We start from the raw sequence: 27104 nt of genomic DNA, 5'->3' as shown, positions 1-27104 counted from the left end.
TAGGGATTACCATTATTAAAGTGATTTTCTGTGTATGTACCACCTGTAGACATTAGACGAATATCTAGACCACCCAATTAGGGCGGTCAAATGCCTATACAATATATCCAATGCCTATATAATATATGATTACCCAAGTGATTGTAATTAATTTTTCACTTGCTGAGGACAGCACTTTTTTTTTTTCTCTTTATAATAATCTATAATATAGATTATTATAGAGAGATTATGATATACACTGTGCTGCCACTTTATTAGGTACACCTACCTAGTAGCGTGTTGAGCCTCTTTTAGCCTTCAAAACAGTCTGAATTTGTCTAGACATGTATTGAACAAAAAGCTGAAAACATTGTGCAGGAATGGAGTACTGAAATTTATTACTGAAAGAATGCAGACATGAGTGTATCATGCATCTCCTTGAGATTCGACAGAGGTGTAGGCCTGCAGCGAACAGCCCTTTCCAGCTCATCCCAAATATGTTCAATAGGATTGAGATCTGCGAACTGAGCCGGCCACTGCAGCAAAAAAAAGTCATTGTTATGTTCCTGGAACCATTCCATAGTCATTCGGGCCTTGTGCACTGGCGCATTATCCTGCTGGAAGTAACCATCTGACTGAGAATAAACTGTCAACATGAACAGATGCACTTGGTCAGCAACGTTGTTTAAGTACGATGTGGCATTCAGACGTGACTCTATGGGTATTAACAGGTCCATGGATTCATGTTGTTTTCCCCAAATTCTGAGCCTTCCATCAACACCAGGAACTTTGACTTGTCAGATCAAGCAACTGTTTTCCAATCGTTGATAGTCCAGTGCTGGTGTTGCTGTGCCCAAAGGAAGGGTGCTCTCTTGTTCTTCATTGATAACAAAGGTACGTGATGTGGCCATTAGCTGTTGTAGCTCATTCGCGACAAAGTGCAACTAGTGGTCCATTGCAATATTTTGTTCTGCGCACCAAGGTTGTATTCTGACATGTGTGACATTGTGGCCCGTCTGTTTGCTTGCACAATTCTAGCCATTCTCCTCTGACCTCTCTCATCAACAAGCGATTTTCTTCCATAGGAGTGCCATTGAGAGGATGTTTTCTGTTTGTTGCACCATTCTCGATACACCTTTGAAACCGTGGTGCCTGAAAAGTTCAGGAGAATTGTCATTTCAGAGATGCTTTGTCCAGCACGTTTTGCACCTACTACCATGCCACTTTTGAATTCCGTTAGATCACTCTTTTTCCCCATTCTTGCTGTGGTTTGTACGCTTAACTGATACTAGAAAGGTTGTTTTGCTGCATTTATATCTACAACTGTGGTCATTGACTGACTTGCAATACTGTGGGACAAACCATTTGTGTGCACAGCAGGGGTGTATTAAAGTGGCAGCACAGTGTATATCATAATATATCTATATCTAGTATATTATGTCGGTTGTTAGGACCAAAAATATTTGCACAAAATCATCCAGTGATTTCACTGAAATATCTAGAATTTTACTGAAGATATATGAAATATTTAGAAACTTTTATGAACATAAATGATAATTGCATGGTCACAAAATTCATTGACATTGTTATATATAAACAGTTTTTTGTTTATGTACTGCTTTGATTGAAATTTTTTTCTTTGTTTTTTCCAGACTATCTCAAGAGAGAAATTTAGGAGATTGTTTGAAGGATTAAAGTCAAACACTAATTTAGAAATTCTTAGTGTAGCTAATACTGACCTTACTGATAGTACTGCTGAGGTAATTTCTTTAAGTTAATGTATTTGTACTTAAGAATAGTGAATCAGTTGAAATGGAGATGCTGTGTGGTTTATCATTTACGCTTATCATTGTACTGCTTATCATTTACGCTTATCATTGTAGCATTATTACTGAAAGAATGAACATTCTTGTGCCATGTGTTGTGAATTAAGATATTTACTTAAATGTTATAATTGAAAAATTGATCACCTCAGTACTTCGATATAATAGAGTATTGACTATGTTTTGAGACTCATCCGAATATCATCATCAGGCCTGGACAGTAAAATTAGAATGGGGGAATGAGCATAACTAATACTGACCTTACTGATGCCACTGCTAAGGTAATTTTGGTGTATTTCATAATTGATATATGAATAGTAAACTAGTCTTAATTTTGGTGCTACTCTGGTTTCTGTTCCTACTTTGCCTGGCCTGATTATGTGATTAAAGTAAATTTTGAAACACAGCCAGCATTATAATATTAAATATTGAGTTAATTTCATTTATAACATTCAAGTATATAACTTAATTCATATGTGGTATGAGTGTTTATTTTATCAGAACAGTAAATGTTTCCACATTTCTTGCATTTAGTCTGAATCCAGTTCACAGATTTAAACTAATTGCTATTGTTTTATAGATCTAAAAATCAGTGATTCCCTTTCTGAATTAATACTTGTTAAATTTTAAGAAAATAGTATCCAGTTAGATACAGTTGAAAAGAAAGGTGTGTTGGTAGCATTAAAAAGTTTTAACGATGTAGAGCAGTGGTGTCCAACCTATGGCCCACAGGCCAGATCCGGCCTGCGAATAATTTTTTAAGGCCTGTGCGGAAAGTGAACTAAAACAACATTGATCGCCACTGCATGTACAGGCATGCAAGCCTCCAGCTCGACTGTATCAAACCTGTATATGTGATTCAGTGCAGTCATATGTACACTAAATATAGTTATGCATTTTGACATAGCTTGTTCATTTGTATTGAATTAATTATTAATTTGTATTGAATTAAAAAAAATCATTCTTAAAAATGTTCCAAAAGGGGAAAATCGATTTGGAGTGTAGTGTTTTTGATCCAAGGTGAATTGAAGACTATATTTTCATTGAAATGTGTTTGGTGTGTCAGGAGACTGCAAGTTTTTAAAGAATTTAATTTAAAACGACACTGATTCCAAACATAAAATTTGCCTTTAGCCAGCGGGTGGTTAATTGCTGGAACAAACTTCCATCTGTCGTTGTGGAAGTTGATAGGTTGAATAAATTTAAGGAGGAATTGGACGAGCATTTGGAGGGAATGGTGTGTTTTTTTTTTTTTTTTTTTGGCTGATGCTGCATAAGCTCATACACTTGCTTTCTTGCATCACATGCCACTACTACTACTACATAAAGGAGTGCTGTGAAAAGAAAAGTGTTCAAAGTTACAAAATGAATTAAGAAAACAACAAAACATACTGAAAACGTATGTCAAGAAATTTATCTGCTGTACATGCCAGTTATCAGGATTTTCTAGATCTTGTTTCACATTTGATCGCTTTTGAAAGTAAATCGTTCAATGATGGTGAATTTGTTAAGTGTTGTTTGTTAAAAGTTGTGGAAGAAATTTGTCTGGAGAAAGGAACAATGATACAAGTCATTAGTTTGTCTCGGCAAACAGTTATGCGAAGAGTAGAAAATATTGGAAAGAATTTGTTCAAACAACTTTTGGAAAACATAAAACAAATTAAATATTTTAGTGTATCACTGGGTGACAATACTGATGTAAAGGATACAGCCCAACTCCTCATCTTCATACGTGAAATTAATGATAATTTTGTACCAGTTGAAGATTTAGCTGATCTACAGAGTATGTGAGGAACAACTACAGGTGAAAATCTTTTTGAAAATTTTTGCCAATCTATCGAAAAGTTAGTATTAAATATTATAAACCTGGTAGGAGTCACAACTGGCTTTGCAAAAAATATAATTGGTAAAAACATTCGGCTTATAGGTAGAATAACCAAGAAAATTATAGATATTGGAGCTGAAACTCTGATTGGAATTCACTGCATTGTGCATCAAGAAGCTCTTTGTGGCTGTTGAAATATCACCAAATGTTTCAACACAGAAAAAGAGAAACCAGTAAAACAACTATCAAATATGGAGTGGCTGTTTGATCTTGCAATTCTTAACAGACATTTCTAGTCATTTAAATGACTCTTAATTTAAAACTACAAGGGATAGGAAAATTGGTCTGATTTGTTTGGTAACATCAAATCATTTCAGAATAAGTTGTTATTATTTGAAAAGGAGAAACACATTTCCAAAGAATTGTTGCCTTTCATTATTACGATTACTTCTTGACAAGTTTGAAAGTCGATTTTCTGATAAATCCCATTAAAAAATATAAGCTTTTGATTGAGAACTCATTTACTTCTATGGCTGAAAACTACAATCCCGTATTGCAACTTGAAATTATTGATCTGCAAGCGAAAATATGATTCAAAAATAAGTATAAAGACTGCAAAAATAAACTATTTGAATTCCACAAGGCTTTCCCACCTGAAGATTTTCCACTAATAAAAGAAAATGCCATGAAAATGGTTACTTTGTTGGGATCAACGTATGTTCGCAAGCAGATTTTTTTTTCACTGGTAAAATCAAATAAATACTTAAAAAGAAACAGAATAACAGATCAGCATTTTTTTTTTTTTTTTTTATGAAAACCCCAAACAAGAGAGGTATTAGAATCTATAGTACCATGCGTGGGTTGCAGGTTGAGAAGACGAAAGAAGATATTTGTTGACATTAGTACAAAGTACAATGTAATTTTCAGGAAATATGTATGAAGGAAGGTTTTTCCAGAAAATGGCAGTTGAATGAATAAACAAGAAAGATGAAAAGTTGGTTCTGTGAGTGTGAAGTTGGACAGTAAATGGATGTTGGCTGGTGGCCGCACACGTTCGGACTGTTTTGAAGGAGAGAGTGGGAATTATATAAGCCACTTCAGTAATCTTGGCTTGTGGCCGCACACGTTCGGACTGTTTTGAAGGAGAGAGTGGGAATTATATAAGCCAATTCAGAAGAACAGTGCCCATGAAAGTATCTATAGAGAAAGAATGTAGTAGAAACAGGAAGATTATGAAACAGCGAGTTAGAGAGGAGTCATTAATTAACCTAACTCTCCTCTTCTGATTGGAATCTAAAATCCTGAGAGAGGTTTTGGGAGCACCGCCCCAGATGTGGGAACAATATTCCATGGTAGGGCAGATTTGTGATTTGTGTAGAATGAACAGCTGTTTGGAAGAAAAGTAATGCCGAGAGTGAAAGAGAAAACCAAGTTTTTTAGATACAGAGGAAGCAATATATGTAATGTGCTTGTGCCAAGAGAGAATAGAAGTGAGGATAATCCCTAAAAGAGATATATCATCTTGCTTAGAAATTGGAGTGTCACCAAAGATAAGCGTAGAAGCAGAAGAATCCTTTTTGCGAGATATAAGACAGGACTGAGTTTTAAAAGGATTGAACTCAACTAAGTTGTCTTTGCCCCACTGGAGATCGGCATTTAAGAGATTGGTAGCAGATATTCGAGAAGTTGAAGCTGATTGAGCAGGGCAAGGTTTCTCAAACTAGAATGTGCTATCATCGGCAAAGTTATGGATAGGATTTCCGATCAATGAAAGAAGGTCATTAATATACAAGAGGAAAAGAATGGAGGGAAATAACTGAACCTTGGTGGACACCAGCATTAGTAGCGAAGTTAGAAGACAGTGAGCCATCTACCATCACCCTCCGTGAGCAGTCAGTAAGAAAACTGGATAACCAATTACAAAGAACAGTTGGCAAACCATAAGATGGAAGCTTGTTTAGAAGATCTTTATGCCAAACATGATTGAAAGCCCTTGAGATGTCAAGAGCAACCACTTGTGTTTCACCGAACTTTTCCATTGAATTTGTCCATAAATTGGTAACATAAGCCAGAATATTACCTGTGGATTGACACTGACGGAATCCATATTGATCGTTGATTAGACAGAAGGTTTCTAGATAGTTTAAGAGTTGACAGTTAAATGATTTCTCCATTACTTTAGAAAGAGTAGAAGTAATTGGATGGGAGGGAGTTGTCACCGTTTTTAGGAACTGGCTGGATATGAGCAAATTTCCAAGCAGAAGGAAAATCATCTTTGGAATAAGAAAGTGAATAAAGGTGGCATAGAATAGGAGTAAGTTCAGGAGTGCACGTTTTGAGAACAAGTGGAGATATACCATCAGGACATAATATTGAGATTGGCATCACAAATTTGCAAACAAATTTTGAACAATTGTTTAAAAATATCCAGCCTCAATCATCTTATTAAATGCTAAGTTTTGTCCAGTAAATGTTATTCTTCATTGTACTTAATAAAATTTTCGAATATTTCGATTTTATGTTTATCATTATATTCATTTATTCATCTTAATATTGAAAAGCAGTGATCCTTTTCAGGTTGTAAATTTTCTAAAATGAGCATTTAAAAGCAAAGATAAAGTATTTTTTTAAAACAAAAGTAAAGTATTAAAAAAAGTAAGTCATATTTTTATAATTTTAATAAAATCTAAAAAAAAAATCACTTACATAGATTTGTTGCACATAAAAAGTGTTGGGGATTTGCATTTTTTTTTTAATATATAGCTTGAAAAGAAAAAAAAAAATGGTAACATGAAAATAGAAACTTCCTTTTACGAGTAACAAGATGTAGAAAAGAAAATGTGACAATTTTTTCTCGAATCATTCTGTGCGACCCGCGAAACAAATCTAACTTTGAATACGGCCCCCGTACAGGAAAAGGTTGGACGCCACTGGTGTAGAGGAAAAAATTAAATTATATTCTTTGTTCACTAATTTTTTTTTTTTTTTTTTTTTTTTTTATATTGTTATAAGGACAGTATTGTTTTATGGAATAAATAGTTAACATTGCAAAAATTAAATAAACATTTTGAATTATCTACTAAAGTATTTAAGAAAGTAATTAATCCGGAGGAAAAGTTCTTGCATATGAAAAGTTGAGTAGTGCTCTGATTACACATCCTCATACTGATGACGTATAGTACAATGTATGAGCCAAAAAGGTTAAGACAAACCATTCAGTGTTGTCATGCTGAACAGTTTGGTTAATGACATTTGGTGATCCTTTTCAGGTTGTAAATTTTCTAAAATGAGCATTTAAAAGCAAAGATAAAGTATTTTTTTAAAACAAAAGTAAAGTATTAAAAAAAGTAAGTCATATTTTTATAATTTTAATAAAATCTAAAAAAAAATCACTTACATAGATTTGTTGCACATAAAAAGTGTTGGGGATTTGCATTTTTTTTTTAATATATAGCTTGAAAAGAAAAAAAAAATGGTAACATGAAAATAGAAACTTCCTTTTACGAGTAACAAGATGTAGAAAAGAAAATGTGACAATTTTCTATGAAGAATCATCCATGAATATGAATATGAATGAATCATCCATTTATTTGCGATCAAGCTGAATTAGTGCATATTGAATGTAAGGTGTTTTATGGGTTCTTTGTTTTAAAATGAGTGATTTTACCAAGCAACAAATTTGCATCACATTTTGTTTCAAATTAGGGAAAGTTTAAAAGAAACCCACAAAAGGTTAAAAGCAACTTTTGGAAAAGATGCTTCAAAAACTGTTGATTCAATTGCTCCTGTTCATGATCTGATCAAGAGCAATCAACATATAACTATCTACAAATTTGCCAGTGAAGTTAGTATTTCTTATGGGACATGTCAGTCAATTTTAGCACAAGATTTTGGAATGCAGCATGTTTCAGCCGAGTTTGTGCCTCACATTCTCACTAATGACTGCTGAGAGCAGCAAGTTTTTGTGTGTCAGAATCTTCATCGGCATGTTACTGCTAACCCACACTTTTTTTTTCCCTCATTACTGCTATGTGAAGATTTTGTTTATCATATTTTTTTGACTCACAGGGTATTGATCGTTATGAATTTGTCCTGCATGATAAGTGAACCAGCAATACTACAAGAGCTTTTCTGCAGTAATTGCACAATGCTGTTTGCCGTAAATAGCTAGAAAAGTGGAACGTCAGGAAATTAGTACTTATAATAAATATAATGATAGCACCCTTTTGTATACGAGAATTTCTTGTGAAGCACTTTATCACTCTAGTTCCCTATCTGCTATAGTCAGATTTAGGTGTGCATGTATGTGTATACTATTAGTGATTCCAAAAGAAGCTTATCAGGAATGCTTTTGGAAGTGTCAGCACCAGTTTACACAATTGAATGAATTCTGTTTGAATAGTCCCAAACTTTTCAGTCGCACCTTATGTGTCATCATCAGTATTATGTGTTAATATTTATACTTTTTTTATATTAAATCTTTACTGTTTTCATAGTAAATATTTAATGTGAAAAAGTTGCTAAAATTATTTCAGATACAGATGTGTCAAATGAGAAAGGCAAATATTAATTTGAGGAAGTTAAGGATGTGTATACTGGTATGTTATGTTACACTGCATCATTTTTAAGTTAGAAAAAGGATGTAGGTTTGTATTTGCTGTTTATGCCATCAAAATAAGAATAAATTAATATTCAAAGCATTATATATAAAGTTTTAGTTTTTACAGAACAAAATTCTGTGAAATCCCACTATTCCAAAACTCTCTATAACTTACCACACATTCAGTGAATTTCTGAAAGGGTTAAATAGTACATTAGTATTGCTTCTTATATTTATAATATAATCAAGTATGGTAAATTCTTCTTCCTGGTATTATTCTATAGTACATCTTTATTATAATGTGTTAATTTTAAACATTGAATAATTTTAAAATAAATTAATGCAATTAACTGAAATCTGGCAAATTGTAGTGCCAGAACATTGTCATTATGTTGCCTTATCTGTCATTGCATAAATAATACTATAAGGTGTATGTAAGAATAAATTTGAATTTCGGTGCATGCTTTAAATAAGAACTACATCAGTTGTATCAACAGTACTATAATAAAGATGTGAAAATTTGTTTTCGGCACATACACTTCCCTCATGTCATATGCACAGGAAAATTGTTCGATTTAAAAACTACTTCCCAGAAATGCATAATTGCAAATAAATGTTCATAATTTTTCTTGCACAAATTTTAGAATAGTGGTATGGAGTAATTTAACTGCAGACATTGTTTGGAATAATATTTTCTTATTTTACACTTAAATTTACATATTTAATTATAACACTGTTTTAATAGGTTCTTAAAGATGCCATTAAACTAAACAAAACTCTGTCATCATTAAATGTGGAATCCAATTACTTGACTGGTCCAATGATTAGAGATTTAATAGAAGCTCTCCTAACAAATCAGACCATTCTTGAATTTCGAGCAGCTAATCAGGTAACATTTTTACATAATATGTTAATTACATAAGTTAATATTTTAATTACTTATTAACCCGCTGTAGTCAGCCCCTCTAAGTCTAGATTTTTAACCCTAACTTGAAAATTGCCCCCCCTGAAAAAATCTAATCATTTCCATAATTTTTACTCAATTTACAAAATTGAAACTCTTAATATACATAAACAGAAGTATATTCTTTGATTTCTTACCTTTAAATTGCAGCAAAAACTATTAATTCGCTCAAAAACAGCAAATATGTATGATCACATATCATTTTTTGTAATTATGACTGCAAAAAAAAACAGCGGCCATTCACTTTGATTATATAATGGGGGGGCTGGCATAAAACTGATAACACACAATGCTCATTTGATAAAAAAAAAAATAAAAAAAACCAACAACACTGCTTTATTGTAATTATTTTACGGAACAATATTTTGCAATAATCCCTCTGGAAATATTAGCAAGTGAACTGCATTATAAATTTCAAACATCACTGTATAGCTTGTCCTTGAATGCAAATGACTACGGTTACTTTCTTTTGAGTGACCGCATGTTTACGCCTTCTACAGATGTTTTATTGTCGAAACTTCCTTCCGGTATAATCATCAGTAGTAGTCCTTTATTGTACCTAAAGTAATTTGTTATGTTGGGGGAAATGGTTTTTGCTCCTAATTAATGTAGTAATTTCGAATTTTCCCAAAGCAGATTACCTGAACACAATGTAAATTAGAAGGACAGTAGAAGAGTTGATAATTGGTGCCATTGGTGGACAGCATTCCGACAAACAAATTTTCTGTTTATACTGTACTCCGGGACGACCACATGGTCAGAGGAGATCCCAAGATATAGAGAGAGAATACAAGAAACAGCACCGCATTTAGCAGTCACCAGCTTGATTGTGTGAAATAACATTCCCACAGTAAAACAAAAGAAGAGATAGGGAGTAAATCTATTTTTCAGTGGAATATATCTTTTTATTGCAGCTCAGAACAGCATATGACCCTGGATGGTGAATTTATTCCACTTGTGTACTAAAACAGAATTTCTTCCTTTGTGATAACATCAAATGCGTACCAAGGAAATATTGCCTAACAGTATTTTTTGAACAGCCGTTAGCTTTGTATTGTTCGAAAATATTGTAGTTTTGTGAACGATACACATTTCAAGAAACAATCCATTATTCATAGCAGATGATTTTTTCTTCTTCTTTTGCGCACCAGTTTTCAAAGTTTATAATTCAGCTATCAATAGAAATATTTTCTTTAAATTTCGTTAGAAGATCAAATATACATCCAGGAAACTGCTGTTCCGATATTGTTCCCTAAAAACAATTACAATAGAGCAAACTTTTTTTTTTTTTATCAAATGTGCATTGCAGTGTTATCAGTTTTTCCCGTTTCCAGTGTGGCTTCCAATAGATGAATTTCCTTGATTTTCTGTTAGTAGGTGCAATATACATTGAAGAAAGGAACATGAATTGGGTTAAAAGTAACTTGTTTTCAAGAGGTTTGATTATTGCAATTATTGCTTTACTGATGAATTATAAGGTTAAGTTACTTTTATGTCTCTGTTATGCAAACTGATATTAATATTAATTATTATAGCAGGCACATTGCTATACAGAGTAGTAGCAAAAAAATTTTTTTTTGTATATCAAAATAGCAATGTGAATTTTAGTAATCCTCACTGTTATTTTGACTTTCAATCTGAATCATTTCTGATGATTTTAGAATTGGAGAAGTATAATTTTGAAAAAAAATAAAATAAAAAATAAGTGAGCAGAAAGAAAGGAAGTTGTTGATTTGTTATTTTTTTTTAATAAACTTAATTTTTCTGAAATAAGTTACAGAAATGGACATGCAGCATGTGAACATGCTGCATGTCCATTCAGAAGTGGACATTCAGAAGTGAAGTCCAGCAATAACTGGACTTCACTTCTGAACATAGCTTTTTTATTGTGATTTTTAATCAAGATGTAGCCAGATAAAATGTGTTCATGAATAAAAGGAAGAAGACCGATTCTACTTTCCATGCCACAAATACATCGAGAAGAGATCTTTGACGTTGGTCATTCCTCCTATTCACGTTTCTAGTTTCTATCCTCTCTACAAGAGAAAATCACAATAAGTTAGCATTTCTATGAATTTACGAATATTTAGCGGATCTCGATCACACAAGTTGTCTGTCCAACATGTCTAGTAAAGTATCAAGACAACAGGATTCCCATAATGTTTTTTATACAATGTCAGTGTTTCTATCCTCTTGACATTTTCTCCAAAGAATGTATTTAAAGGATCATGGTTGATATCAAATCTATTGCATTATTTTAGTACATATAATAATCCCTTTTGGCAGTTGCACATTACTCTCCAGGCTGTCTTGCGTGACTCTTCTTGAATACTGCATTCTTTGAACTTTTCTGTCATATAAATAAGTGAGCCCTTGCCATGCTTTGTTAGAGACAGTTTGTGCTATTTTTATAACATAAAAAAATTTTATGTTTATCTTTAACACTTGTCCCTTCAATTTGTAAAAAAAATAGAGTATTCCAAAATCTGTGCTTCTCATTTATGCAAATAAGGAAATGTGTCTGTCTAGGTTATATAATGCAACAGACCTATAAAAAGAATTACAGTACAGTTATTACAGGTGTACCATGGAAAAGACAGGCAACATGAATGATTTTTGCAATAAGCATGATCATAGGTACTCTTTCAGTAGGAGCATCATTACATGCAGTAGCAGAGTTCAACCATCTATTGATGCTTTCAATCAATGATTACTTTGGAACAAAGTAGTCATTGATAGAAAGTATCAGTAGAAGGTTGAATGCATCAATGAAAGCATCAATAGATGGTTGAAAGGCTGATATTTCTTCTTTTTTTTATTAACTGGTAGTACAGTAAGCACTGGTTATAGTGATCACATTTGCAAATGGAATTTTGATTATAATAAGTAAAAGATCGAGTTTACTACCTGTTTATAAAAGATTGTACAAACAAGCCCAATAAACTGAAAACTGTAAATTGTTTTTATTGTTTTATGATGGTGACCTCTAGAATTCTATGTGTCCTTCAGAAATGCACTTTAGAAAAATATCACAGACTACATGGTTTTCTCGGAAACCACAAGTGAATTTCAGATTAGTTAAGCTTCAAATTCGGTAAGAATAATATCGGCCTGAAACTGTGTGATTTATTATTTTTCTCAGTTTTTTTATGGTAAAATGTGAACAAAAAGAAAATGCGTAGTTTTAATGTTGAAATTATTAATAGAATTAGAAAAGGTGAAAATTTAGGAAATCTCTCCAAAGAGTTTAATGTTGGGACTTCAACAATTTATGACACCAAGAAAAATTCCAATGCTATAACAGGATTTGTGTCAGTTATGGATAGTGAAGGAGGCTCTAGCAGGAAAAAGGCAGGCTATGTTGAAACCTGAAAATTCCACTTTAGAGAGTGCACTTCATTTGTGATTTCTTCAGAGGTGAAGTTTAGGTAAACCAGTGTCTGACCCAGTGTTGTGGGGAAGCACATTGGATTTTAATCAAATATTAAGAGATAATGAAGATTTTAAGGCAAGCACAGGTTTGCTGAAAAATTTTAAACTGAGACACTGTATATATGAACTAGACATTCAAGGCGAGAAACTTTTTGCAGACGAATTGGCAGTGGTATCCTTTAAAAGTAAGTTCACTTCAGTTAAGCAAATTACGAGAAAGAAATGTTTATAATGTTAATGAGAGTGGCTTATTATGGAAAGCATTATCAAGAAAAACCCTAGCCACTAAAAGAGAAATGCCTGCACCAAGTTTTAAGATGAGAAAATAGCGAGTTACAATTGTTATGTGTGCAGATGTCATTGGGACGTACAGATTGTCTGTACTCATTATCGGTAAGTCGAAAAAACCAAGAACATTTAAAAATCTTTCTAATTTTCTTGTTTTGTATAAAAACCATAAAAATGCCTGGATGAATGTTTCTGTTTTCCGAGATTAATTTAAAAAAAAATTATAAACTAATCTTAATTATTTAATTTAATCATAGGGTTATGATTTACAAATATTAGCGGATATTTTACATTTATTTATTTAATTACATTTAATTTAATCTTAATGGAAAAATTATCCGGAAAATTTTCGGATAATTTTTCCTCTTCGGAAGAGAGCTGACATCAGTTATTCCAGATAACTGCCAATCTACTGTACTTGTAAACTATTCGCCCCATAATGCAGATGTTGTACTGCAAATAACTCTTATTTTGTTAAAAGTGAAAACTGTATGCATTTCCATATCTTCAGTTACAGAATAGTAAAAGTGGAACATTAGGTTGAATTCAACGTTCAGCAAGAATTAAAAGGAGGGAGGGGAAGAGTGAGAGAGAAATTTTAACTTTTAAGGGCTGCATGTGGCCTACAGACCTGCAGTTGGATAGCCCTAGCTTAAATAATTCTGTAATATTTAGAACAAAAGTCAAAATATATTTTTCTGAAAACCTAAATGATTAATTTCCTGAAAGGATTTTTTCTTAATGTTGTATATAGAGTCCACAGGTCCTTGGAAATAAGAACGAAATGCAAATAGCCAAACTTGTAGAAGAAAATAAAAAGTTATTAAGACTTGGATTAAGCTTTGAAGTCCCTGATGCACGGGTACGAGTGACTGAGCATCTACAGCGTACTAATGATACATGTGAGTGCACTTTTCATTTATTGTATGTTCACTAAAATTATATTGCATTAAGTAGAATACATACTTATTTATTTGTTTAATTTATTATCACAGTATAATAAATTTGCACATATTGCTTTCATTGATACTTAATTTTGTGATATATTAAAATGTTTTTTTTTTTTTTTTTTTTTTTTTACTCTTAAAAAATTTCACTAGAAATACAAGCAAACTTTAGGGGTGGGTAGGTGTGCATGTGTGTAAACATCATTGAGGAAAGCCTATGAAGGTAAAGGTTATTCCGAAGTAGTTTGCTCATATTTCCAGTGAACATATGTTTCCAAATCATCCCAAACATTATTAAAAAGCATACACTAATATTATTAAAGTAGAGCTTAATAATAGATTCTAAGCAAAAAATGAATTAATCAGACACATTCATGAAACAGAATTTATTTTTATATATATGTTTGAACTGGGGAAGATATGTTTCTTACTGTCATTTCTATGAGTGTGGTATTAAATATGAGGTGTGGTATTAAATAATGAGACTGTTTCAATAAAATATAATGAAAATTTTACTTCCATCAAGTTTAACTTGATGGAAGTAAAATTTCCATCAAGTTTAACCCCTTCAAAATTGTCTTGGGCTTACACACAAACATTTCTGGAAGTCATCTTCTGTAAATCCTTTTAACACTTTTTTTCTGAATGTCTTCAATGGACTGAAAATGGTTCCCTTAAGTGCACTTTTCAGTTTAGTGGAGAGAAAAAAGTCACAAGTGGCTAGGTCTGGCAAGTAGGGTGCATGTTCACATATGGATTTGTTTTTTTGTCTGAAACTGGCAAACATAAAGCACATTGTGTGTTGGAGCATCAAGCCATCCTTCCACAATTCAGGTCACTTTCTTCGAATTTTTTCACCCAGCCTTGTCAGAACTTCAGTGTAGCTTGTTTGGTTGACAGTCTGATTTTGGTTGAACATATTCAGCCATAATAATTCCTTTAATATTGAAGGAAAAACAGGTAGTATGGTTTTCATTTTCGATTTTGGTGTGTGTGTGTGTGTGTGTGTGTGTGTGTGTGTGTGTGTGTGTGTGTGTGTGTGTGTGTGTGTGTGCAGGAGATTTTTTTGTCTACCATTGCATTGATTGTCTTTTAGTTTCTGGATCATACTGGAACAGCCAACTTTCATTGCAATGAATTACAGTACTCAAAGTCTGGATCTTCAGTTTTTTTTCAAACCATTTTTACAGACATGGAGTCTTCTCATTCTTTGATCTTTGTTCAAAATTTTGGGCACCATCTTGGCAAAAACTTTTTTTTGTGCCTAAATTTTCAGTTAAAATTTGTCTGTTTCTTTATCCATATCTAGTTCTGATGCAACCATTCTAGTACCCAGCCCATATTTTCATCAGTTTTCATGGATTTTTCTGGCCTGATTGTTCACCATCTTCCACATTCTCTCTTCCTTCTAAAAATCTTTTATCCAATCAAACATGTGAGTTCTTGACATAGTATTTTCCCCATTAACTTGACATAACTCATAACTTTCAGTTGGTGTTTTCTTTAGTTTTGTTAAACATTTGAGGTTGATTTGTTATTTGATTCTTTTGTCTCTCATTTTTCTGGCCAACTGCAAAAACACAAGGTAATGAAAATCCATCTTACTGCAAAGCAGATGAGCATACTGAAATGTGACTTGGCAGACAACTAGGGAAAGGTTAAGTTGAAAGATCAACTGTTGTGCCTTTCTTTCACATGTGGTGCTTGGCGGGTAGTGGCCACTTGTGCAGTCTCATTATTTAATAGCCACACCTGGTGCATTTACACTTTAGAATGTAAGATAAGCTAGTGGGCCTTAAAGGAAATGCCAGGGACTTAGAAATAGTTATAGACACAGTAGTAAACCTCTACTTCCAGTATAATTTATCAGATAACCATAGCCACTAACAAAATCTGGATATACAACCTTAAATTTGTTGTTAGGAAACCCCTATCCATTTGTTATCTACACATCATAGCAGTGCCAAAATGCAAAAACTTCACAACCAGTCAGAAAAAAGCTGCGCCATTGAGCAAGTAAATTTTATTATTAATACCAATAATAAAATATTAGAAGTAAATGCAGTGTTTCCAAATCCATGGCAAATTCCATCAAAAAAACTTAATGGCATAATGATACAGCAGGCTGACAAGGGCAGTAAAATTGCCATTTTTAATAAAACAGATTAAAATTCAAAATCAGCTGAAATTTTTAATGATACAAGTATGTTCTCTAAATAATGACTTTAACATCACTCAAATTAAAATTGAAATAAATCTCTTTCTCACAGTGCTCAGAAACAAAGAGAAAATTAATCTACCCTCAAAAGAGTAGGCATAAAAAATTTTGTTAGGTATTTTTGACATTGCTAACCTGGCATCCTCTTTTCAGTCTTCTATATCTTCCACTTTTTTTTTTTTAGAAACTTCATTGTTTCTTGTCAAATACAATATTTCATCATAGCAATATTGCATTATTCTCCTCCACTTTATATTGTATTGTAAGGTAGTATTGCTAATTGAGAAAAAAAAATGCAATCAGACACAACTAATGCAATTTACATACACAAATTAGATAGCATTGTATACATAACAAAATACTAAAATTACTGCCCACCTAAATACATTCACAGTGCATCTGTTAGCTATAAGAAAAGAGCATACTTCTGCAAATTATTCACAGAATTAAATGCACATGCCTTGAGTGTATATCACAACCCTCATATAGATCAATTCCACACTTTCCTCATCCTTTCTTTCCCCAACAAACTTGAAAAATGAAGACCTTTTCCATCAAAATGTTCCAGTAAAACTCTTTTGCACAATGTGAACATCCAGTCAAATATTTTTTGCATCTCACACCTCAATTACATCATTTTCCTGTGCATTGAGTTCAAAATATAAAACAACATAACCAACACATGATCTGTGATATACATTCACTTCCCCTTACTTAAAGGCTTGAATTATAGAGTTATGGTGACATATATTTATGTATGCCATCATCTGTCATTATTTATATTTCAAACTTGGGTTTCGGTTATCACTGTGCTGTTATTCAATGAACCAAAGGAAAAGTATGCTTAACTTTGGTGATTGTGTTTTTATCCTGAATTATTAACTTCTTTTTTTTTTTTTAATTCATTTCTTTTAACCCCATTACATATCTGCAATTGCAGTTTAATAAAGGTGAGTGTTGTTAAACTGTATAATTTCTACAATTCACAAGTTACTAAATTTCATAAACACTTGGAAGTTATTGATCACCATTTTAGGTCTTTTTCAAGACTAATTTGTCTTTCATAAGATAATAATGAGCTCAATTTGCACATCTCTGAAAAGTTAGGAATAATGAAACAGTTCTTTGTCAGTTGCCATGCACTTTCTGATGTAATAAATTCTTCAGGTTTTAATTCTTTATTCCACATAGCAACACAAACTGCCTGATTATTCACAAGTCTCAGGAAAAGGCTGCTTTAGATGTCTTGTATTTCAAAAAAAAAAATAAAATAAAATAACAGTAGCATTTAGGTGATGTTATTTGTTTAAAAGTAGCATTTTTGCGAGACAACTTGTGGATTCTAAAAATAATTCTTTCATAAGACAGTGTTTACTTACGTATCTGAAAGTCTGCCAGCCACCAGATACATATAAGACAATATTATCTTTCATTTAAAAGTTACTTCTATAAGTATAACTATGGATTAATATTTACAAAATCAGAAATATTGTTTGTTTCATATTCTTGATATATAAGTCATCATTGAAATGATTTGTTATCACTAACTTTAGTAACTACACTGCTTGTCAAAATTAACAGAACATGTAGAAAATGTGGTGTAACTACACCAGAATGTACCTATACAGCAGCAGCAACAAGGAAATACCAATCAGCAGCAGCATAAACTGGCATATCAGTTCCACAAACCATACCTCTTGCAGATTGGGCCCGAGCAGCTTCACAGTAGTCTCCTAAGGAACAGCATGCGATAGATTATGCCAACAACACACTAATTGCAGTTCTGCCAAATGCATCCCATACTACAACAGAAGCCATAAAACTAAAACAGCAGTCCCAGTGAAGAAGACTCAGTCAAATTTAATAAACATGGCTATAGATTACAGCCGGCTGCATAGCAATATTGATAATATCTATGGCCTAATCAAGCAGTATAGTCTGGCAAGCATATGTCTACAAGAAAGTAACCTGTCTTCATAGGTAACTCCAACAATCAAGAACTACACTATCTGTCAACATAGTGAAATAACAATTCTGTGCTTGGAGGCATGGCCATTCTTGTCAACTCAAGGATTTGCACTACATACATTTCACTGTAGACATTCTTAGAAGTAGTGGCAGTATGTCTCCTTTGGAATGCACAGAAGATGACATGGACATCACATGTCTATCTTCCCAAAAAAATAAAAATAAAATTGGAGAGACAAAAACAGAACTGAATCAAACCCAATGTTAAAAATAATGGCTCACATTATACAGAGGAATTGTACAGGTCTGCATAGCAATATTGATAATATCTATGGCCTAATCAAGCAGTATAGTCTGGCAAGCATATGTCTCCAAGAAAGTAACCTGTCTTCATAGGTAACTCCAACAATCAAGAACTACACTATCTGTCAACATAGTGAAATAACAATTCTGTGCTTGGAGGCATGGCCATTCTTGTCAACTCAAGGATTTGCACTACATACATTTCACTGTAGACATTCTTAGAAGTAGTGGCAGTATGTCTCCTTTGGAATCATGTTTCTGACTGCTGCAACCAATGCCATATTGGTCCTTTTAAACATATTACTCAGTGGTTGAATGATGCATGCCAACTTTCCAAAAAAGAGAAAAACTGGACATGGAACATGTTTTGTAAGCATCCAACAACTGAGAATCTTGTAAATTTCAAAAATAAAACTTAAAGCAAAAGCATGGTTTACAAGGAAAAGGGCTAAAAAAATTCTTGGATTCAGTTTTTCTCTATTATTAACAAAGAATGTGAATGACAGAATAATCTGGAACAAAATAAAAAAAACTAAATGATAGATTTTTGCAAGCATCCTCTCCAATACTTAGATGGAATGGGCAAGATTTATCATTTACAGTAGAAATAGCCAATGCTCTGGCAATTATGCACAAATCTGAGATATATCAGTATACAGACCATCTTTTCAGCAGCATAAAATAAAGGCTAAGCAATGCAAACTAAATTTCAGCACAAGACTGTCACTTCCATGTAATCAATTTTTATAGCGTTGGAACTCTAGGAATGCTCTAAACAAATCAACAAATAGAGCATCAGGTTCTGATGGGATTTATTATGCATGTTGTGCAATACCTAAAAATGAAAATCTATTGATGATTTGCCTATGAAAATCTATTGCTTTTGATAAATTGGATTGCCTCCAAAAACTACTATCATAACTCATGGTGTCATTCAACTGTGTTAGCTTTCCCTAAATCTGGAAAAGATCAGACAAATCCATGCAACTAGAAACCTATATCCTTACCAGCTGCTTGGGCAAGACATTAGAAAAGATGATCCGTGATAGGTTCATATGGTGCTCATAATCCCACTCAATCATCAGTCATAATCAAATACAGCTTCCACAAAAACCAATCCAAATTGACCTTGTGGTGAAAGCTGAGTATAACATATGGAATGTCTTTATCCAAAAAGAACATCTTATCATGGTATGGCTGAATATTTAAAAAGCATCTGGCACTACCTAGTTCAATGGCCTTCAAGATATGTATACCATAGGACTCTGAGGTTGATTACTAGTGATCATAAAGAATTTCCTTAAAAATAGAACTTTGCTGGTGCATTATCACAATGCAGTTTCACAATCTGTTGTCCAAAGAGGTATGCTACAAGGATTGGTACCAACACTACACTCTTTGCTATTAGAATAAACAATTTAGCTATTAGACATCAATAAGAATAAAATATATTCTTATTGAATGCACTCATTATCAGTCTACCAAGTCCACATTATTCTGATTGCTGTTTTAACTTACAGGAGTCTCTTCAGCTTAGTCATATTATAGAGGACAACTTCAATCTGAGTTTTTCCACCATCTAAAACTAATTAATTTATGTGGACAGGTCCAATTTGGCCATATAGCCCTTGCACCAAAGAAATCCATTCCAACAACATCATATATATGTGTAAATGTACAGTCACACTTGGTTATAGTAATTTTGGAAATAACAAATATGCAGCTATAGCATCACAGTTAAGTCAGTGTAAACAAAAAATAAATCCTTATATATAAATTGTACATTTCACCTTGGTTGCAACATCCTTTCAAAATTGCATACCTCATCTCTAACATCAAACTTTCCATTGAACCGACCAGCAGTATATATTTTAGATTATTTAAAACATTCCTTGTGATTACCAGTATTGAGTAATAGTATGACTGCTATTACATTGTAACTTCTCTTCTGAACTAAAAATAACTTCATTGCCAGAACACAGGATGTTGAGTTAACAGTTACAACATCCAGAATGTTGCAGTTCCCTCAGTGATACTGCCTGGCTACTTTAATAGGACCAACAACCTCTGCAGAAATATGTAAATTGAGAAGGTTACATGGTATGACATGTGCAGCAAAATGCTGTATTTTGAATATTAATCTACTTTATAGTGTTTGTCAAATACTGTATTTTGTTTTTATGGTGATCCCAAGTGAAAAATGTTGGTATACTATACAGAACTAAAATTGTGCAGTAAATGATGCACTGTTACTTGCAGTGACATAACTCATCATTGTCAGCAAGTGATTTGTAGAAGAACATTAGCCTACAAAAAAAAAGTAGGCAAGAACCTTTCTACACATTGCTGATTTTGTGAATTATCATTAGTACCTCACTTGGAATGACATAACTCATCATTGTCAGCAAGCATTTTGTAGAAGAACATTAGTTATGAAAAAAAAGTAGGCATGAACTGTTCTACATATTGCTGATTTTGTGAATTATCACTACCTTGTTAGCCATTCATTAATACCAGTTTATTTTTGCAGCTGCCTCAGTAATGCTAACAGTTGTTTGCCCTTTATGTACACTGAAGCCATTAAGATGACAGTAAATGCCCATTAATTCAATGATTTATAAACTTGTTTCCTTCCTGGGTTATAGTTTTACTGATTTTTCTGGAAACATTCATTATAGTTTTTTTCAGTAATAGTATGATTACTATTACATTGTAACTTCTCTTCTGAACTAAAAATAACTTCATTGCCAGAACACAAGATGTTGGGTTAGCAGTTATAACATCAAGAATGTTGCAGTTCCCTCAGTGGCACTGCCTGGCTACTTTAATAGGACCAACAACCTCTGCAGAAATATGTCAATTGAAAAGGTTACATAGTATGACATGTGCAGCAAAGTGCTGTAAAGTCACACAACCATGTAGTGCCCAAATTAGTTCACTGACAATTGGGAAATGGACAGAATCTTGGCCTTCCAAAGAGGTACAATTGTTGATTTGCATTTAGCAGGTGCCACAGCAGATGGGATGGCTGCACTTGCCAAGTATTGAAAGAATAGTATCATTCAACCTTTGAATGACCAGAAAAACATCTAGAAAACTTCAATGAACAGATGCAGTCGTGACTGAAAGTGTAAAATGCCAGAGCAAAGTGCTTGATGTCTGGAAAAGGTTACAAAGTGTAATCATTGCCAGACAACAGAACAGTTAAATTCTGCATTTAATGTGGGAATGTCACAAAGCATCAGTACCTGTACTGTATGAAGAACCCTGCAAAGAATGCACTCTGAGAGTAGGAGACCTTTATGTAAACCAGTGATCTCTCACGCCAGCTGGCTGCTTTGAAGGGAAACACTGGAAACATCCTTTTTGTGTACAGATAGTACAGACTGCTGGAAAAGGAGGTGCAATGGTGCAGAGCATGTTTTCATGGCATACCCTTGGTCTCCTAGTCCCACTGTAGTGTTCCATGAATACTAGAGCATATCAAAACATCATTGCAAATTAGTTATAACTAGCAGTGTTGCATATTTACCCTGATGAACAGAAATACTTTCCATATAACAGTGCAATACATTAAATGTATGAAAAATTGTTTTCAGGAATGTAACCACTTCCATTGTCAACCCAGTCTGTTCATCAAAATCCACTGAATGTCTGTGGGATTTTGATAAATGGTAATATGCTAATGATAATGATATTGATGAAGGGACACATGAATAATTTCATTTGATAAATGTATTATTTTAAAACTTGAAGGACTGGAACAGAAGTTTTATTTATGAGTAAACAACATAAAATATAAGAGGTTTTAAAAAATGATAGCATGTTCTGCTGACAAAAGTAATAATTCTGGCTCACACTGTACAACATCAAGCAAGATGTAATTGCTTATATCCACATTTTTGTATTGAAAAGTCACACTGCATGTTGGACGGTACCCGAAAATGTTAAACTTTTTTTTATTTTGTAACACTTTTTAGATAATGTCTTTAATTATTTATTTTGCGTATGTTTTCATTTCTCTTGCTGAAGACCCTAAATTCAGAAACTCGCAGAATCCAGAAAGCCTTTGGTCTCCAGGCATTCTGAATAAAGGGTCCAGTACTGTATATCCTGATATTTTTTCTAGAAAAATCTTTTTAACAGAAAATTATTATTCAGTGGTATGTTTATTATTATGCAGAGTTAGGGAATCAACTGAGTCAGCATGATGCAGCACTACTTGCTACTTGGAGTGGTCCAGATTCATATTTTTTCTAGAAAAATCTTTTTAACAGAAAATTATTATTCAGTGGTATGTTTGTTATTATGCAGAGTTAGGGAATCAACTGAGTCAGCATGATGCAGCACTACTTGCTACTTGGAGTGGTCCAGATTCAAAGTCCCATCTATAACTAGAGGAATTTTTTAAGATTTCAATCAAGGCTGTTAACTATCTGTTCTGAAGTAGACTGCATGGTTTCTCATGAGTTATTCTTGGTGCTTCTACCAGCACAATATGAATATCTGCCTGTAAATATGCATGTACAAAAAAAAACATATTCCATATTAGGATTGGGTCACCCAATATGGAAGGAGGTGAAGTCAGATGACTACAAAAGGAGGAATTGCTTCCCTACCCACACTAAGGTTGTGTTGTAATGATGCCATGTCAAAGAATCAGTAGGCAATACTAAATCTTTTGAGTAGCTTAATTTACAGTATAAAGAAAAGCAAAAAAAAAAAAAAAAAAAAAAGAAAGAAAATAATGATAATAATAATAGTGAGCACTAATATTAGTCATACTATATTTTGGGTGCATTCCACAACAATGTAAATGTGCTGATTAACATACTTTGTCCACAGACCTGTATACTAATTGCCCTTCTGTCATTTTGCTTAACAATATTGCCACTTACCTGATGCATGTGAAAGTCATTTTAATCTTAATCAATGGAACTTTAAAATTTTTAATAAAGAAAAATTTGTGAAAAATATTCTGAGTTACAATTGTTGGTACACAGTGGGTTTAGACTTCAAAACAAGAAAAAAAAGTGGTGATTGAAATGATCTTTATGAGTTGTTGATGGGATTTTTGTGTGCAGTTCATAATCTGTATTATCATTTTATTTTACAGATTTCACTGCATGACAATACACACTGCCTAGCCACTTTATTAGGAGTATGAACCAACAGGGTGTTGTATTGATATTTGCCCAAGTCACTGCTCCAGCATGACATGGCATGGAATCAATAAGGTGTTGAAAAGTGATGCTAGGAATACTAGACTATTTGGGTAATAAAACTGTATCAATTATTTCACTGTGAAAAAAAAATATCCAAGTGATATGCAACTTTCTAATTTTGATCAGAATGTTTTGCATGTGAGTGATGACTATTTCTCTTTCCGCTTATGTTATGGTCATGTTTTGCAGCATATCTTTTCAAACCTGCCATGTTCATCTGCAATGGCAAAATGATAGTTACACACAGAACACTATAGAAAGAGAATGCCTAGTTTTTGACTTTTGTTGCTCTGTGGAGTATTACCTTGGGTCATTGTTTAAAAATTTACATTACATGACTTAATTTCGATCAGAGCTGTTTTATATACAAAAGTTCAGCATGCTTGCCATTGAGTGATATAGCCAACCAAGATGTCACCATGTCATGTGGCAATTTCTGCTTACCAATGGCATAAGAGGATATCTATCTTTGAACTTTTGTTCCATTGTTTGTGAGTGTATCCTGGGCTGTTGGACAAAAATTTTCATGCTATAAGGGAGACTGTAATTCTGATAGGAGCTGTTTTTTTATCCGAAAGTAAACCATGTTTGTCACTGATTGATAATAGCATTAGTAGAGGCATACAATGCAAGAAAGCGAGCTTATACAGCATCAGCCAAAAAAAAAAACCCTCCCATTTCACCTCTCCATTCATTCCAAACGCCTGTCCAGCTCAGCCTTAAATTTATTTGGGCTATTGACTTCCACAACAAAAGATGGAAGTCTGTTCCACCAATCAACTACCTGCTGGCTAAAAGCAAATTTCCGCACATCTATTCTACAACTGTCTTTCCTCATCTTGAATCTGTGCCCCCTCAGGTTCTTAATCTGAGCAAGAGGAAGAATCCCATCATCATTCAGCTTGCTCAACCCATTCAAGGCCTTATACACCTCAATCAGATCACCTTGCAGGTACCTACTCTTCAGGTGCTGAAACTTGCAAGACTTAAGCCTTTTGTTCCCCTCACCAATCTTGTTGCCCTTCTTTGTACTAATTCTAGCAACTCTACATCCTTCCTAAAATGAGGCCTCCAGACCTGTATGCAGTACTCTAGGTGTGGCCTGACCATTGCCTTCTATAACAGGATAATCACCTCCCTGTCCCTGCTAGTAAAATATATCATTGACAAGACTCCATGACCTGCCCTGGCAGCCCCTCTGCACTGCTCAACAAACTTCATATTTGACTGCACAATTACCCCCAGGTCTTCTTCACTTTCCACTTCCCTGAGTGTAGTACCACACAGTTGGTATGTTTCTCTTGGATTATTGCTACCCATATGCAGTACTTTGCATTTGTCAATGTTAAATTCATTTGCCCATTTGCCCGACTTATCTAGATCCAGTTGGAGTAGAATACTGTCTTTACTGTCGTTAACAACCCTGCCAACCTTTGTATCATCTGCAAACTTGGACATTAAACCTGACATAAATGGTCCAAGAGCATACAAAGCTTAGTAAATTATTCCTTTTTTCATTCAAAATTGCCCAGCAAATGAAATGACAATTTGTTTTCCAATAAAATTTTATGAATGGCAATAAAAACCAAATTCTAACCTGTAAAAGTGATGAACAGGTGGGTGTATTACAACAAAAATGACTCTCCAGTGGGCACATAGTAGGAAATTAAGTTTTCTGTGGCACCATCAAGAACCTTATTCTGCTTTGTAGCAAATGTTTTCTTCTCTGGGTAAGAAAAGCAGGTCAGCATGATTCATAATTACAGCTTTAATGAATTGGAATAATATAATTTATTTTTAAAATTGTACTTAATCGTTTTGAGTGAGTTTTATAACCATATGATATAGCATATCTTTCTTATGACATATTTTTTAATAATTTCAGTGCGAATACTGAGGACATTAGGCAGTGACAGAACTGTGGGCATTGACAAGTTCCCACATTCTTGAACATTTGTAGATGGAATTCTGTGAATGTTTAACTGAAGATATAATATAATATACTGTTTTCTTTAAAAATATGTTTACAAGGATGCTGTTGTTTCAAAAACATTATGTAGATAGACCTATGAAATCTGATTTATTTTTTTTTCTTTTGTTGTGAATTGGAAATGTTTTGTTTTGTTTTTTTTTTTTTTTGTTTTTTTTTTTTGTTTTTAATTCTAAAGTGGCATATGTAAAATTCAACTGTCTTTATTTTTTGTTTTCTCTTTTTTTTTTAATTTTTTTTTTTATGTGAATGATTTACAGAAGTACTTTTCAGAAATATCATATGTTGTGGAGTTTGTCGTTAGCACTTGATATTGTTATGCTGGCACCATGAAAAATTTCCTGGTGAACACCTTGTGTGATTACCTTTCGTAATGTCCTGTAATAAAAATCAGTCTAACAATGTGTGTAGTAAAAATTTTATTTCAATAATTTACTTACTAGACAAAACCTCACTGTTTTGTTTATGATTATAATAAAACAGTTTTAGAGTTTTGAGCATATTGGGAGAGGTGTTTTTGGAGGTGACATTGTTACTAAAATTCAAAGTTGGTGTTCTAATAACTATTTATTTATAATTTTTTTTTTTTTTTATTCTTGTTTTGTTATCATGTTAAGAGTAATAGTAATGTTAAGGCAAAAAAAAAAAAAAAAGGAAAAATGGATATTTTACTATTTTCGTACTGTGATTAAAAGTTTTTAAAGAATATAATACATGCAGAATATAAATTTCAGCACTACATATTAAATATAAAGAGGTTGTTTAATATCTTAAATAGCACATATATCTTTTGCTATTTAAATAGTATTATTCTTAAAATTTAGGAATAATTTTCACTATGTAGTGTAAATTTTGTTGTGAAAATTTTCACTATGTAGTAAAACCTAGTTTTATGTTGAAATCATCTCAAAATGTGAATCACTGAGATCTTTCCAGAAAATATGTTCTAGTTATTCTTTATATCTTGATAATAAAAATAAAAAAAAAGATTCTGATCTGAGGTTAAACAATTTTTCATTTTAGTATAGTGTTAGATTTTGTTCTGAGATAGGCTTGTAATGTGAGTAGCTTGATTTGAAGCTGTTTCCTTAGAAATTATGCTACAACTTTTCTGTTCTGAACTATGTCATGATATAATGTAAGTTTTCTTTTCTGATTTTACAAAATTTTGGAAACCATGATAAGGTGATATAAATGAAAAGTTATCGGACATAGTGTTTTCAGTTGAAATTTAGAAATTATTATTATAGATATTCTAGTCCACAGTAATCACTCAGCTGTGTATTTTAAATAATATAGCTATATTCATATGTTGATAAAATGTTAGATTTATTCTGCAGGCTTATTTTTTCTTTATTTATGTACTGGAGTTAAATTATACAAACAGATTGACCACTAAGTGATGAAAGAAAAGCATTACCCTGTGAGAATCATATTTACTCTGCCATTTAAATGCCAGTTGTCTAGTTATGTGGTCTCGTATATTTGTCATTATGAATAGAGTAGTTCACCTACCATGAATTAAGGTTGGTAATAATTGCT

General features: G+C 33.0%; 1 protein-coding gene across 2 annotated transcripts in view; it reads left to right on the top strand.

Annotated features, from left to right (window-relative positions):
* tmod (tropomodulin) overlaps positions 1-25681 on the top strand; it is a 148569-nt gene extending 122888 nt beyond the window's left edge. Inside the window, exons 7-10 of one of the 2 annotated variants that reach the window (XM_090389315.1) lie at positions 1632-1739; positions 8973-9116; positions 13666-13813; positions 25458-25681. In XM_090389315.1, the coding sequence (XP_090245441.1) occupies positions 1632-1739; positions 8973-9116; positions 13666-13813; positions 25458-25522 (465 nt within the window). In that variant the 3' untranslated portion in view covers positions 25523-25681. The remainder of the gene's footprint in view (positions 1-1631; positions 1740-8972; positions 9117-13665; positions 13814-25457) is intronic. The other variant, XM_090389314.1, reaches the window with a different exon arrangement.
* The last annotated feature ends 1423 nt before the right edge of the window (positions 25682-27104 follow it).

This window comes from Mastigoproctus giganteus, chromosome 14 (genome assembly GCF_048544385.1).
Source record: "Mastigoproctus giganteus isolate SK-2022 chromosome 14, ASM4854438v1, whole genome shotgun sequence".
Lineage (NCBI taxonomy): Eukaryota > Metazoa > Arthropoda > Arachnida > Uropygi > Thelyphonidae > Mastigoproctus > Mastigoproctus giganteus.
Note: the sequence above shows the minus strand (reverse complement) of the source record. Positions and strands in the feature narration are given on the sequence as shown.